The sequence below is a fragment of the Pristis pectinata genome, chromosome 2, assembly GCF_009764475.1.
Source record: "Pristis pectinata isolate sPriPec2 chromosome 2, sPriPec2.1.pri, whole genome shotgun sequence".
In the NCBI taxonomy this organism is placed as follows: Eukaryota; Metazoa; Chordata; class Chondrichthyes; order Rhinopristiformes; family Pristidae; genus Pristis; species Pristis pectinata.
Genome location: NC_067406.1, coordinates 15,218,351 through 15,233,604, shown reverse-complemented (window position 1 = coordinate 15,233,604; position 15,254 = coordinate 15,218,351). Strand labels below are relative to the sequence as shown.

Genomic DNA, 15,254 nt, shown 5'->3' with positions numbered 1-15,254 from the left:
CCTTCATTAATCGGGGTATTGAGTTCAAGAGCCATGAGGTAATGTTACAGCTCTTTAAAACTCTGGTTAGACCACACTTGGAGTATTGTGTTCAGTTCTGGTCACCTCATTATAGGAAGGATGTGGCAGCTTTAGAGAGGGTGCAGAGGAGATTTACCAGGATGTTGCCTGGATTGGAGATCATGTCTTATGAGGATAGGTTGAGTGAGCTAGAGATTTGCTCTTTCGAGCGAAGGAGGATGAGAGGTGACTTGATAAAGGTGTACAAGATGATAAGAGACATAGATCGAGTGGACAGTCAGAGACTTCTTCCCAGGGCCAAAATGGCTAACATGAGGGGGGATAATTTTGTGATTGGAGGAAGGTATCGGAGGGATGTCAGAGGTAAATTCTTTTACACAGAGTGGTGGGTGTATGGAACGCACTGCCTGCAGAGGTGGTGCAGGCAGACACATTAGGGACATTTAAGAGACTCTTAGATAGACAATGGATGATATGTGGGAGGGAAGGGTTAGATAGATCTTAGAGTATGATAAAATGTTGGCACAACATCGTGGGCCGAAGGGCCTCTACTGTGGTGTATTGTGCTACATTCTATGTATTTTCAGGCTTTTGTACCTTCTGCCCAATGCAAAAGGAGAGAAGAAAGAATGTCTAAGGTGGGTGGGTGGGGTGCTTTGATTATGCTGGCTGCTTTACCAAGGCATCAAGAAGTATAGACATATGGAGGGGAGGCTGGTTTCCTTGATGTGCTGAGCTGTGTCCACAACTCTCTGCAGCTTCTGGCGGTCACAGGCAGAGCAGTTGCCGTATCAAGCTGTGATGCATCCAAATAGGATGCTTTCTGTGGTGCATAAATAAAAATTGGTGAGGGTCTATGGGGACATGCCAAATTTCTCTGGTGAGCTTTCTTGACCATGGTGTCTATGTGGTTGGACCAGGACAGGGTATTGGTGATGTTCTCTCCTGGGAACTTGAAGCTCTCAACCCTCTCGACCTCAGCACCATTGATATAGACAGGTGCATATGCACAGCCCCCCTTTTCTGAAGTCAATGACCAGCTCTTTTGTTTTGCTGACATTGAGGAAAAGGTTGTTGTCATGACACCATGTCACTAAGCTCTCTTATCTCCTTCCTCTACTCCGACTCATCGTTATTTGATACAGCCCACTATGGTGGTATCATCTGCAAACTTGTAGATGGAGTTAGAGCAGAACCTGGCCACACAGTCATGAGTGTATAGGGAGTAGAGTAGGGGGCTGAGGACGCAGCCTTGTGTGGCACCAGTGTTGAGAATAATTGTGCTGGAGGTGTTGGTGATGAGTTTGCTTGGAATTATAGCATTGAATGTAGAGCTGTAGTCAATGAACAATAGCTGCTTTAAAATTGATAGCAGATGGGTCACATTGTTCTGTAGCTTTTGTTTTGCAACACTCCCTTCTTTACACCACAAAATAATCAAAGAACTTCAATGCAAGCTTATGATTAGAATAATTACTTCTGGGTTTCACACTGGTCACTCACCCCAGAGGCTTGTTGCAAATTCAACTGAGGTTAATGGGATCATATAATCCTCTCTGCAAGCTGAATAGGTCCCACGTGAAGTGTATCTGGGCAGCCCCAAACCAGTTTAATTGGCTGCAGCTCTGAGCTGTACAGATTTAGAAAGCTCCCCATCCTCCCCCACTTCTGCAAAGTCCCAGCCTGTGCTTAGGGAAGAGAAAAACAGGCGTCTGCTGCCAGTTACCATCAGTGTCAATGCATGCAGGTTTATTGAGAACAAGATTGAGGACTCAGCTAAGGGAGTGGAAGAGAATCAGTGTGGAAATCTCTAAAGCAACACTGTAGTAATCCAATTGTTCTGTAACTTGCCCTGCATTGAATATTTACCCAACTTCTCCTTAGAGATGCATTAATCTTTCCATCTGGTGAAATATTCCATTCTTTGACAACTCTGCACAAAGACCATTCAAGTAACTCTGTCCTTACTCATGCCTTTCCAAATTTAAATTGCTGTCCTCCCTATCCTCAGGTCTTTAGAGAAAAAAACATCTTTTCTATTAACCTCTAAAATCCTTAAAAAACTTATCTGTTGAATTTTCTCTTTTATATTTTTCTGCTCTTTTGGCAATGACTATTTAAAGGGGAGATGGATGAGGATGAAAGGAACAGAAAGAGTTTCTGAGAGGGTGAGGTGATGGTAGATCTGAGGTACATAATCAATAACATGGACAAAGTCAAAATCAAGTTTATTGTCATATCAAAGTCAAAGCGTCAAAGTTGAGTTTATTGTCACATGCACAAGTATTTCAGTGCTGAAATGGTAGCCACAAGAGGACATAGGTTTAAGGTGTTGGGGAGTAGGTATAGAGGAGATGTCAGGAGTAAGTTTTTTACTCAGAGTGGTGAGTGCGTGGAATGGGCTGCCGGCAACGGTGGTGGAGGCGGGTATGATAGGGTCTTTTAAGAGACTTTTGGATAGGTACATGGAGCTGAGTAAAATAGAGGGCTATGTGTAAGCCTAGTAATTTCTAGGGTAGGGACATGTTCGGCACAGCTTTGTGGGCCGAAAGGCCTGAATTGTGCTGTAGTTTTTCTATGTTCTATGTTCTATAAGTACATGTATGCACAGGTGCAATGAGAAACTTACTTGCAGCAGATTCATATAAGCAGCATTCACAAGAAAAACATAAATTAACCATAAACTATACACAATTTTTACAAGAAAGAACAAAAAAACACAAAGTCCATTTTAGTGCAAAGTGATCAAAGTGGTCATAGTGTTGCTAAAGTTAGTGATTAGGGTTGTGCCAGTTGGTTCAAGAGCCAAATGATTGAAGGGAAGTAGGGAAGGGAAAACTTGTGGGGTTTTGTTAATAATATACAACCTTAACCCAGAAATAAGCTCTGTTCATTTTGCCTATCACTTGCATTATCCTGGGCAATTATAAGAGCAACGACCTATTGATTAACTAACTGAACTTGTGAGTTCTCATTCTTGCAAGATGTGGAACTGAAACCAGCAAAATTGATCATTTGTGGACTAGCAACAAGAAGGTATAAATAATAATGTTGTTAAAAACCCAATCAGTTCACTGGTGGCTAACAGTGAAGCAAAATTGTCCTGGCCAGTTTGTGACTTCAGAGTTACACTGTGGTTGACTCAATGTCCTCAGATCTGGTGGAGAATTACCAAAAGGCCATGGAGTCAGAGAGTCATATAGCACAACCATAGTCTCTTTGATCCATCATGTCCATACCTGCCACCTCCCAAGGAGAAATAAAAACTTCACATTTAAGTTCAAACATCTTTAGGACAAAACTACATTAAAAGCTGGCTCAGAATCGTGCAGCTCAGTGGTGACTGGATCTCAGCTGGCTCAGTCTCAGCCTCTGATATACCAAGAAATTTCAAAACTATTAATTTAGCTTTCAATAATTATAAAAAGGCTTTTCTTTCAGAATAAAAATAGAATTTAGTGAAAATACCACAATATAATAGACATTTTTTTCTTCCTAATTTTGTGAACTTTGATTCTGATCCCTCACTGGTCTAGTCACCTGGCACTGCAGAGGCAGATTCTCCAGTGTCCTGCTGGGGGAAACCTGGAGTAATCAGGCTCTGCCATCACACTAAATGTGGAGTCCTGTGACAGAGCAGAGTGACAGCATCCCATACTCAGCTTGTCCTGTTTTTACAGCGAGAACTACTGAAGTTCAGGAAATACTTAGGAGTGCAACAAACAATCTGCTGGAGGAACTCAGCCGGTTGAGCAGCACCGGTGGGGGGAAAGGAATTGTTAACGTTTCAGGTCGAAACTCTGCATTAGGACTGAGTGGAGAGGGAAGATGGCCAGTATAATGGGGTGAGAAGGAGTCCACCTGGCTCCCTCTGCCTTTTTCCTTGCCTACCTCCACCTATCACCCACCATCCTATGTCTTATAATTCCACCCCTTCCCCTCTTCTGCCTGGCTCTATCTGCCCATCATCCTTCACCCCTCTTTGGTCCACCAATCACCTACTGGCCCCTATCTCACCAGTCCCCCTGTCCTCTTTATACTGACTACCTTCCATCTCCACTCAGGTGGACTCCCTCTCACCCCTTTATACTGGCTATCTTCCCTCTCCACTCAGTCCTAACGCAGAGACACAAAACATTGTCAGTTCCTTTCCCCCACCAATGTTGCTCGACCCACTGAGTTCCTCCAGCAGGTTATTTGTTGCTCCAGATTCCAGCATCTACAGTCTCTTGTGTCTCCATTCAAGTTAGGAGTACAGGTTAATTCAACCCATGAACGCTTCAGACAGGCTTGTTCATGCTGAACAGCAAGGGTCTTTCCTGGCCAGGCACTGTAGAGTGAAAGCAATGCACTCATAGATTTCCAATCAACACTTGCTGTTGGCAAAGTGTGCTCTAAGGAAGAACATATGCCGGGAGCAGCTCTAGTCAATTGTCTACTCTACAAATATATGTGCTATTGTGTCGACAACTGTGATATTGTGGCATGCAGAAAGTATGTGATAGCATTGTGATGTAACATTGTCACACGGCTGAATCTGTGCTACATTACTGTCACGCAAAATGTACAACTCCATTAAGGATCTGAAATTCACTGAGGGTATACATACTATCTGAAGGCGAGATTCCCTGAGTCCCTTGGCAGGAATATGTTGAGGTTTGAACTAATCTCTAGAAAATGGTTGTTGCTGGAAAGGTGCCGTTTATGTGTTTTGTGTTCTTTATTTTTTAATGCTCTCTCCTCTTTTGTCTTCCCACATCTTGGCTCCCACGAGAGTTTTCACTTGCCTAGGCACTAAGGTAAATTTGTAGCTGAGATCGAGCAGAGAATCTGCTTCAGTTCATTTCATTGCTGATGAGCTTTGTGTGAAATCAGAGAGCCGGGGAGAAAATTGATACCCCACCTCACTGAAATACACCTGGCAAAGTACTGGGCAATAATGAAAATGAAACTCCAATGCCGAGTCTGAGATAGACTGCAGACTGTTGCTGTCAGCACTGATGTTGGCTCCAATTCATGCTCCATCTGGTGCCCAGCCATGCTTCTGTATTTTATATGCCATTGTCATAATGATAGGAAATTTGTCTTATGGCTTGATTTTTGTCTTCTCCATGTGTGGGTACACAAAACTGAGTGGCATTTCCTTCAGCTCCCAAGAATGACGGCAGAAAACTGGGTGGGTCAAATAAGCTTAAATTTTATTGTCAGATCTGACTAGTTTACAGATGTGAATTGAGCATGTGGCTTGGAAAATCAGGGCTGCTGTCAAACACAGGCACCTCAAAGTCTCAAAGTCGAGTTTATTGTCATATGCTTAAGTTTATTATCACATGTGTGCACAGGTACGATGAAAAACTTGCAGCAGCACCACAGGCATATAGCATCAGATACACAACATTCACAAGAAAAACATAAATTAGATATAAATTACACACAATTTTTACAAGAAAGAACACAACTAGAATAACAAAAATTAAAGTCCATTGTAGTGTAAAGTGGTCAAAGTAGTTATAGTGTTGCTATACTGAGGTAATGATTAGGGTTGTGCCGGTTGGTTCAAAAACTGAATAGTTGAAGGGAAGTAACTGTTCTTGAACCTGGTGGTGTGGGACTTCAAGCTTCTGTACCTTCTCTCCAATGGTAGCTGTGAGAAAATAGCATGGTCCGGATGGTGGGGATCTTTGGTGAGAGATGTTTGGTGAGAGGCAGCACCTCCTGTGTTTACTACTGATGGTGGGATGGTGGGGAGGGATGTGCCTGTGATGTATTGGGCTAAGTACACTACTCTCTGCAGCTTGTTACATTCCTGCACATTCAAATTGCCATACCAGACCAGTCAGGATACTTTCAACGATGCATCTGTAGAAGTTTGTTAGAGTGTTCGGTGACATGCTGAACCTCCTAACCTTCTAAGAAAGCAAAGATGCTGACATGCCTTCCTTATGATTGCATCTATGTGCTGGGCCCAGGACAGGTCATCCAATATGTTAATGCCAGGAATTTAATGCTGCTGACCCTCTCCACTGCTGATCCACCAATGTAGACTGACACATGTAAATTGGTAAATTGGTTTATTATTATCACATGTACTGAGGTTCCGTAAAAAAACGTTGTTTTGCATGCCATCCATACAGATCATTTCATTACAACAGTGTATTGAGGTAGTTCAAGGGAAAACAATAACAGAATGCAGAATGAAGTGTTACAGTTGCAGAGAAAGTGCAGTGCAGGCAGACAATAAGGTGCAAGGTCATAATGAGATCCTTGCCTTTCCTGAAGTCAACAATCAGTTCTTTAGTTTTACCTAATGGACCAGGTATTTGTTCTGTGCTGTACTGTTCTATGGGCTTGGATGAGCACATGGATGAGAGGAAAATGGAGGGATTGGGCATTTTGTAGGTAGGAGGGATTAGCTATGTCGGCACAATATTGTGGGCTGAAGGGCCTGTTCTGTGCTGTACTATGTTCTATGTTCTATGTATCATGCTGAATAATTGGCAGACCTGTTCATTTGGACAATATAGATCCTAGCCTGCACCCTGATCATTATGCTTTGCATGATATCAACTACACATTAGCATCAGTCTTTGAACTATAGATAACCTTCACAACCTTTTCCTGAATAAACTCTGTGCCCTGTTTGAAATAGAATGCATTCAATGGGTCTACTTTTAAATACTTGCCTTGCAGGTTTGCCAGATTGATTGCTGGGATGAGCAGATTTTCCAGCGGGGATAGACTGACCTAAACATACTGGTGTTTAGAAAAATGAGAAGTGCTCTCATTGAAATGTGGAAGATTCTGGGAGGAATTTGCCTGGTAGATGCAGGGAGAGTGTTTCTGCAGGCTAGAGAGACTAAATTGAAAGGGATATAGTGTCAGAATAAGGGGTCAGCCTTATTTAAGACTTGATGAGCAAAGAATATTTTCTGAGATAGCTATAGATCTTTGGGATTCCCTGATATAGAGGACGGTGTGTGCTCAATTGCACAGCATATTCAGAGATGCCTACAGTTTAAAAGATGGATTTTTTAGATAGTAAGATAATTTGATGGGAAAATAGACATGTTAAAGTAAAACTATGATCTTATTGAATGGATGAGGAGGCTGATGGGGACGTATAGCCGACTTCCTTTTATATTTCCTACAAGTGATCACTGCGTATAATTTTAGTATTGTTAGTGATATTGAGTAGATGCCTGCCTACTAATCTCTCCTATTGCTTCCTCAATGGAAGGATAAATGTTTGGTTGCTGGTTATCACTCCCTGCGTCTCAGAACATTGTGCCCCGTTCACAGGATGGTTTGGTAATTGTGGCATGTCCAATGCTCCAATGGTTACCATGCACAGCCCATGTTCTGTAACAATAAGAGGTAATTCTGTAAGAGTGTGACAGTTTCTTTAGCCTCTTAAGCAGTGAAAGAAGGAAAAGAGGCTTGCATTTAACTGTGGATTAGTAATTTGGATTGTAAGTGACGTGTTTGTGTGTGTGTGTGTGTGTGTGTGTGTGTGTGTGTGTGTGTGTGTGTGTGTGTGTGTGTTTAGAGTAGAAATAACTCAATTCGTGTCATGATTTCCACAGCTCAGAATGTTTCAAAACAATTTAGAACATAGAACAGTACAGCACAGTACAGGCCATTCGGCCCATGATGTTGTGCCGATCTTGATGCCAATTTATACTAAGTGTCCTCTTCCTGTGTATCATCCATATCCCTCCATTCCCTTCATATTCATGTGTCTAGCTAAATGCCTCTTAAACTCCACCAAATTTCCTGCTTCCACTACTACCCCTGGTAATTCATTCCAAGCACCTACCACTCTCTGCATAAAAAACTTACCCTTCACATCGCCTTTAAACTTACCCCCACTAACCTTAAAAGCATGTCCTCTGGTGTTTCACATTTCTACCCTGAGGAACAGGTTCTGACTGTCTACCCTGTCTATGCCTCTCATAATTTTAAAAACCTTTATCAGATCTCCCCTCAGCCTCTGACACTCTAGGGAGAACAACCCAAGTTTGTCCAACTTTTCCTTATAGCTCATACCCTCTAATTCAGGCAGCATCCTGGTAAACCTCTTCTGCACCCTTTCCACAGTCTCCACATCCTTCCTATAATAGCGTGACCAGAACTGCACACAATACTCCAAGTACAGTCTGACTAAAGTTTTATATAGCTGCAACGTGATTCCTTACTCTTAGAATCAACACCCCTATCGTCATTTACAGTCAATTAATTATTTACTTATGTAGTCCATATTGTAATGCTGGAAACATGGCTGCAAAGTTGCACATGAAGAAGTTAAAGACGTTACTAGTTCGTCAACTAAATTTATGATTTAACTTTTCTAAACCCCAGTCTTGACTGCCCAACTTTTCCTCATAAGATCATAATGTATTCCAGGTATTAGGCTGGTAAAGCTTCTCTGAACTGCTTCCAATGTGTTAATATCCTTCCATAAGTGCAGAGAAGAATACTATACACTTTACTCCAGATGTGGTCTCACCACTGACATATAAAACAGAAGCAAACTGCCCAGGTGAATGATCCTTTTTGGTTTTGGCAAAGAAAAACCTGGGAACTATAAAGCAGTAAGTCCAACATCTGTGGCAGGTAAGTTACCAGAAAGAATTCTGAGGGATAAGATATATGTGCATCTAGGAAGATACCTTGGCTTTGTGTATGGGAGATCATACGTTACGAACGATTGAGTTTTTTGATGATGTGACCAAGAAAGTTGATGAGGGCAGGGTGGTAGACATGGTTATATGGACTTCAGTGAGTCCTTTGATAAGGTTCCACATGGTAGGCTGCTCTGGAAAGTTTGATCACGTGGAATCCAGGGAGAGCTGGCTAACTGGATACACAATTAACTTGACAGTAGAAAACGGAGGGTGATGGTGGAAGGTGGTTTCTCTGGAGACTGGGGCCTGTGACTAGTGGTGTGCCTAAGGGGTCAATGCTAGCACCATTGTTGTTTGTCATCTATGTTAATGATTTGGATAAGAATGTACAAGGCATGGTTAGTAAGTTTGCAGATGTCACTAAAATAGGTGATATAGTGGACAATGAAGATGGTTATCAAAATTTACAGGGGGTTCTTGATTAGCTGAGTGAGTGAAGTTTAATTCAGGTAAGTGTGAAGTGTTGCATTTTGCGAAGTCAAACCCAGGTAGGACTTGCACAGTGAATGATAGGGCCCTGAGGAGTGTTGCATAACAGAGGGACTTTGAAGTACAAGTACATGGTTCCCTGCAAGTGGAGTCACAGTCAGAGAGGGTGATGAAGAAGGCTTTTGGCACGCTGGCCTTCGTAAGTCAGGACATTGAGTATTAAAGTTGGAAGGTCATGGTGCACTTGTACGGGACAATGGTGAGGCCACACTTGGAGTTTTGTGTTCAGTTTTTGTCTCCCTGCTATAGGAAAGATGCTATTAAACTAGAAAGAGTGCAGAAACAATTTATTGGTATTAGTATTGGTTTACAAGGATGTTGCTAGGATTTGAGGGACTGAGTTACAGAGAGCGGTTAGACGGGCTGGGACTTTATTTCTTGGATCATAGGAAACTGAGAGGTGGTCTTAATGAGGTGTATAAAATAATGAGGGACATGGATAGGGTGAATGCACTCAGTCTTTTTCCCAGGGTTGGGAATCAAGATCTAGAAGGCACAGGTTTAAGGCAAGAGGGGAAAGATTTAATAGGAACTTGAGGGGCAACATTTTGCTCAAAGGGTGGTATGTATGTGGAATGAGCTGCCAGAGGAGGTGGTTGAGGCAGGTACAGTAACAACTTTTAAAAGATGGTTGGACAGGTACATGAATTGGAACAGTTTAGCAGGTTATTGGCCAAATGGTGGCAGATGGGACTAGCTTTGATGGGGTATATTGGTTGGCATGGACCAGTTGGGCTGAAGGTCCTGTTTTTATGCTGTATAACTCTATGAACTCTATGATTATAATTTATATATCTGTATATAATATGTATAATTTATGTTTTTGTTGTGAATGCTGCTTATCTGATGCTATGTGCCTGTGATGCTGCTGTAAGTTTTTCATTGCACCTGTGCAGACATGTACTTGTGCATATGACAATGAACTTGACAATAAACTCCACTTGACTTGACTTGAAACATTAACACTGTTTTTCTTTCCATAGATGCTGCCCAACCTGCTGAGTGTTTTCCAGCATTTTCTGTTAATACTTCAGATTTTCAGCTTCCAGAGTTTGTTGATTCTCCCAACTTGTGTATTCAGTTCCCCTCCCAATAAATGACAACATTCTGCTCGCTCTCCCAATTACTGGCAGTACCTGTCCTCCCAACAACTTAAGAAGGTGGCTCTCCATCGCCTTCTCAAGGACAATTAAGGATGGGCAATAAATGCCAGTGACTGTCACAGCCCAAAAAAAGTAAAACTATATAGAGTCATAGTCATACAGCACGGAAACAGGACCTTTGGCCCAACTGGTCTATGCCAACCAAGATTTCCATATAAGCCAGTCCAATTTGCCTGCGATCTACTGAAATTTGGCTTGAACTGGATTAGCATCCATTTATGGGATATATTTCACATCCTGTGTCTAGCATACTAAATATGGGCCTGACAATAAACATTGTATGGAAGAAATTATTTTACTTAACTCAATTGTGTACGAGAATGATCCCAGGAATAAAAGGGTTAATGTATGAAGAACGTTTGATGGCTCTGGGCCTGTACTTGCTAGAGTTTAGAAGGATGAGAAGGGATCTCATGGAAACCTATCAAATATTGAAATGCCTGGATAGAGTGGATGTGGAGAGGATGTTTCCAGTAGTGGGAGAGTCTAGGACCAGAGGGCACAGCCTCAGAATAAAAGGACGTCCCTTTAGAACAGAGATGAGGAGGAATTTCTTTCGCCAGAGGGTGGTGAATCTGTGGAATTCATTACTACAGGCACCTGTGGAGGCCAATTCATTGGGTATATTTAAAGTGGAGGTTGAGAGGTTCTTGATTAGTAAGGGTGTCAAAGGTTACGGGGAGAAGGCAGAAGAATGGGGTTGAGAGGGAAAAATAACTCAGCCATGATCAAACGGTGGAACAGACGATGGGCTGAATGGCCTAATTCTGTTCCTATGTCTTATGATCTTATGGTATTACTGCGATGTGACGCTTACCTTAACAGGTTAGCTGCATACTAAAAGCCATTTAAGCATACCATGTTGGATTGATGGATGGGGGAGGCAGAGACAGGGATGATGCATTTTAACTTGCCCTGTGATCTGGGGTGGCAAGATCTCAGACAGCTATGCCACAGCCTTTCAGGAAAGCCTGTGGGCATAAGAGATCACTAGTACCATTTTGACAAGAAATAGGAATATCCAGACCAATATTTATCCTGCAAAGACAATTAAAACAGCTTACTGGTCCTTATCATGGTACTATTTGTGGGAGCTTGCTGTGCATGAATTGGCTATTGCAGTTTTACTTTAACTTACAGTGCTTAAACTGCCAAAATACCTTGTCTCGATCATCCTGAAATTGTGAAAATGAATGTAAAATGCAAGTCTCATCTTTGTTTAAAATCTCCTACTTTCTCCAAGACAGCAGTTGGTTTGTGAAGGTTTGGAATGTTTTAATCACAAGCACGGATCATGACAACGTGACTAACACATTTAGAGACAATGCCATCTTCAGTTCAAAGTCGAATTCATTGTCATATGTACATGTAGGCATAGATGCAATGAAAAACTTACAGCAACACAGACACATAGTATCATATAAGCGGCATTCACAAGAAAGACATAAATTAAAAATAAATTATGCAGAGTATTTACAAGAAAGTAGATCTAATGCTATACTCACAAGGCACTGAAAGCCACTGAAACTCCAGTGGAGTATGGCTTTTGTTTTTGTCATGGTGAGGATGCTTGGAGACTGTGCACTCACATATTTTATAGTATGTTGTGTTGTTCAGCATACTGCTCAGGAACAGTTCCTTGGGCTGCAGTCCTTCTTGTGGGGACACGCTTGCTGATTGTCTAATTATCAATTGTTGCTGGCTTTAGGGCCAAGTAACTTCAAGTTGGCACATAGATGATACATGAAACTCCCCCCATGGGTAGCTGCAAAAAGTCCCTAGATATTACATTGAAGAAAAATTCTCCATGGTGTTCTGTACAATATCTATCTCTCAACATCCCAATAATGAGTCCCAACAAAAAAAGGATCACGATAATCAGATTTTTTAAAAATTCATTCAAGGGATGTGGGCTTCATAGGCCGAGCCATCATTTAATTGCCCATCTTACTTGCCCTTGAGAAGGTTGTGGTGAGCTGCCTTCTTGAACTGCTGCAGTCCCTGAGGTGTGGGTGTACCCACAATACTGCTAGGGAGAGAGTTCCAGGATATTGACCCAGTGACGGTGAAGGAAGGCCAATATATTTCCAAGTCAGGATGGTGTGTGGCTTGGGGGGCAACTTTCAGGAGGTGGTGTTCCCATGCTTTTGCTACCGTTATCTTTCTAGCTGGTAGAGATGTGGGTTTGGAAGGCGCTTGTCTCAGGAGTCTTGGTGAGTTGCTGCAGTGCACCCTGTAGATGGTACAAACTGCTGCTACTGTGTGTCGGTGGTGGAGTGAGTGAATGGCCGTGGATGATCTGAACATCATGTTGCTTCTTTGTGCCACATTTCCTCCAGTATAATAGTGACTGCACTTCACATATTAGCTGTAAAATTACCTTCTAAGATGCTAAGTAAATGCAGATCCTTCTTCATCTCTCTCTAAGGTGTCTGCAGTCATTTAAACCTAGTTCATCAGAAGTCAGGAAGTCATTAATAGAAGGTCCAGCATTATTTTAACACACTGATGGAATCTCATTTTCTGCTTTCTCTCTGTCTATGTAGTTGGATAGTGCGACCTCTCTCATCCAGGCTGCCAAGAATCTAATGAATGCAGTTGTTCTAACTGTGAAGGCCTCTTATGTGGCTTCCACCAAGTACCAGAAGGTGTACGGCACGGCGGCTGTTAACTCTCCTGTGGTGTCCTGGAAGATGAAAGCTCCTGAGAAGAAACCACTGGTGAAGAGGGAGAAACCCGAAGAGTACCAGACCAGAGTGAGGAGGGGATCCCAGAAGAAGCACATTTCCCCGGTACAGGCCCTGAGTGAGTTCAAGGCGATGGACTCCTTCTAGAGCTGTGCAAACCTTGACGCCAGCCCTTTGAGCTGCTCAATGATGCTTTCGTAAATTTAAGCAAAGTAAGATGTCTTGATGCTCCTAAGATGCAAAAAGAAATCATTAACTGACTCCTAGATAAATTGGGATCAATCTGACAATGAAATGGGATTTAAATTATAGCTTTAAAAATATATAAAATCTGGTATTGCATTGTTTAAAAACAAGGAAATAAAATGTGATGGGGCTATAATGGCTAAGCAGTTTCCTAAGCTGATCAATCTTCTGTGCATTAAGCTTTAGGGCTGTAATATCAATGCTTATATGTTTCAAATAATACAAGACTGGAAGTAAAAAAAACATAAAGCCAATGTGTTCTTCTGTTTGGTGTAGTTTGAAGCACAACATGTAACTTCAATGGCCTTTTATTTATTTTATGATTATACTAATGACTGGCTGTGTTAGAATAGTAGGATTGTGCTTTCAAGAAAAAACTGAAACCATATTTATTTTTGGGCATTGGTGATGCTCCCACAGCCCTGAAGCCTGATAACTAATTGTACTGACAGCAGAAGCGGCAACTGAGTGTACCTTAACCGTAACTTTTAACAGTTCCAGAAACCAGCTCTGCAAGCAAACCCATGGAATAAATAGTCAATAATATAAGGGGGATTGTTTCACTGGGACAAAGTGCTTGTGAAGTGAGTCCTTAATGAGTGGTTCACTCTCTGACAGTGCTGTGCTAGCCAGTAGATAGTGAATGATGTGTTAGAGTGGAACATGACAGTGAATGATGTAGAATTTTGATTTTGCTTAATCCGTAGATGACTAAATATGTCTTTGTATCCTCCTGATAGTACAAATAAACTCTTCAACCATCTTCATCTGGTGAGCTTGCTCTGTTTTTTCTTCTCTTAATGGTATGATTATAGCCCCAGACAGCCAAACTCTTATGGAATTGTATTGTAGCACCCATTTTAATCTATTAACATAGTCAGGTACAGATGCGTGTTTGGCCACTGTGATGAGTTTCCTGGAAGTCTGATCATGTGATATTCTGACCACATGATGCCTGTTCACATGAAAAGATCTCGACTTTATAAGATAATACAAGATTATAAGATTTCTTTGTTAGTCACGTGTACATCAAAACACACAATGAAATGCATCTTTTGCGTAGTGTGTTCTGGGGGCAGCCCGCAAGTGTCGCCACACTTAGAGCCATAGAACCATAGAACAACACAGCACAATACAGGCCCTTCGGCCCACCATGTTGTGCCGCCCTTCAAACCACACCTAAGACTATCTAACCCCTTCCTCCCACATATCCCTCTATTTTAAATTCTTCCATATGCTTATCTAACCACCTCTTGAACTTGACCAATGTATCAGCCTCCACCACCACCCCAGGCAGCACATTCCATGCACCAACCACCCTCTGGGTGAAAAACCTCCTTCTGACATCCCCCATGAACTTCCCACCCATTACCTTAAAGCCATGCTCTTTTGCATTGAGCACTGGTGTCCTGGGGAAGAGGTGCTGGCTGTCCACTCTATCTATTCCTCTTAATATTTTGTATACCTCTATCATGTCTCCCCTCATCCTCCTTCTCTCCAATGACTAAAGCCTTAGCTCCTTTAGTCTCTCCTCATAATCCATACTCTCTAATCCAGGCAGCATCCTGGTAAATCTCCTCTGCACCCTCTCCAACGCCTCCACATCCTTCCTATAATGAGGTGACCAGAACTGGACACAGTATTTTAAGTGTGGTCTAACCAGACTTTTGTAAAGCTGCAATATTACTTCGTGGCTCTTAAACTCAATCCCACGATTTATGAAAGCTAACATCCCATTGGTTTTCTTAACTACCCTATCCACCTGTGAGGCAACTTTCAGTGATCTGTGGATATGAACCCCCAGATCTCTCTGCTCCTCCACACTGCCCAGAATCCTGCCATTTACCTTGTACTCCGCCTTGGAGTTTGTCCTCCCAAAGTGTACCACCTCACACTTCTCTAGATTGAACTCCATCTGCCACTTGTCAGCCCAGCTCTGCATCCTATCAATATCCCTCTGTAAG

The 15,254-nt window shown here is 42.2% G+C and overlaps 1 protein-coding gene across 3 annotated transcripts in view; it reads left to right on the top strand.

Moving 5' to 3' along the window:
- ctnna2 (catenin (cadherin-associated protein), alpha 2) overlaps window positions 1-14,055 on the top strand; it is a 1,078,855-nt gene extending 1,064,800 nt beyond the window's left edge. For all 3 annotated transcript variants that reach the window (XM_052033367.1, XM_052033351.1, XM_052033359.1), the window contains exon 18: window positions 12,904-14,055. In XM_052033367.1, the coding sequence (XP_051889327.1) occupies window positions 12,904-13,191 (288 nt within the window). In that variant the 3' untranslated portion in view covers window positions 13,192-14,055. The remainder of the gene's footprint in view (window positions 1-12,903) is intronic.
- The last annotated feature ends 1,199 nt before the right edge of the window (window positions 14,056-15,254 follow it).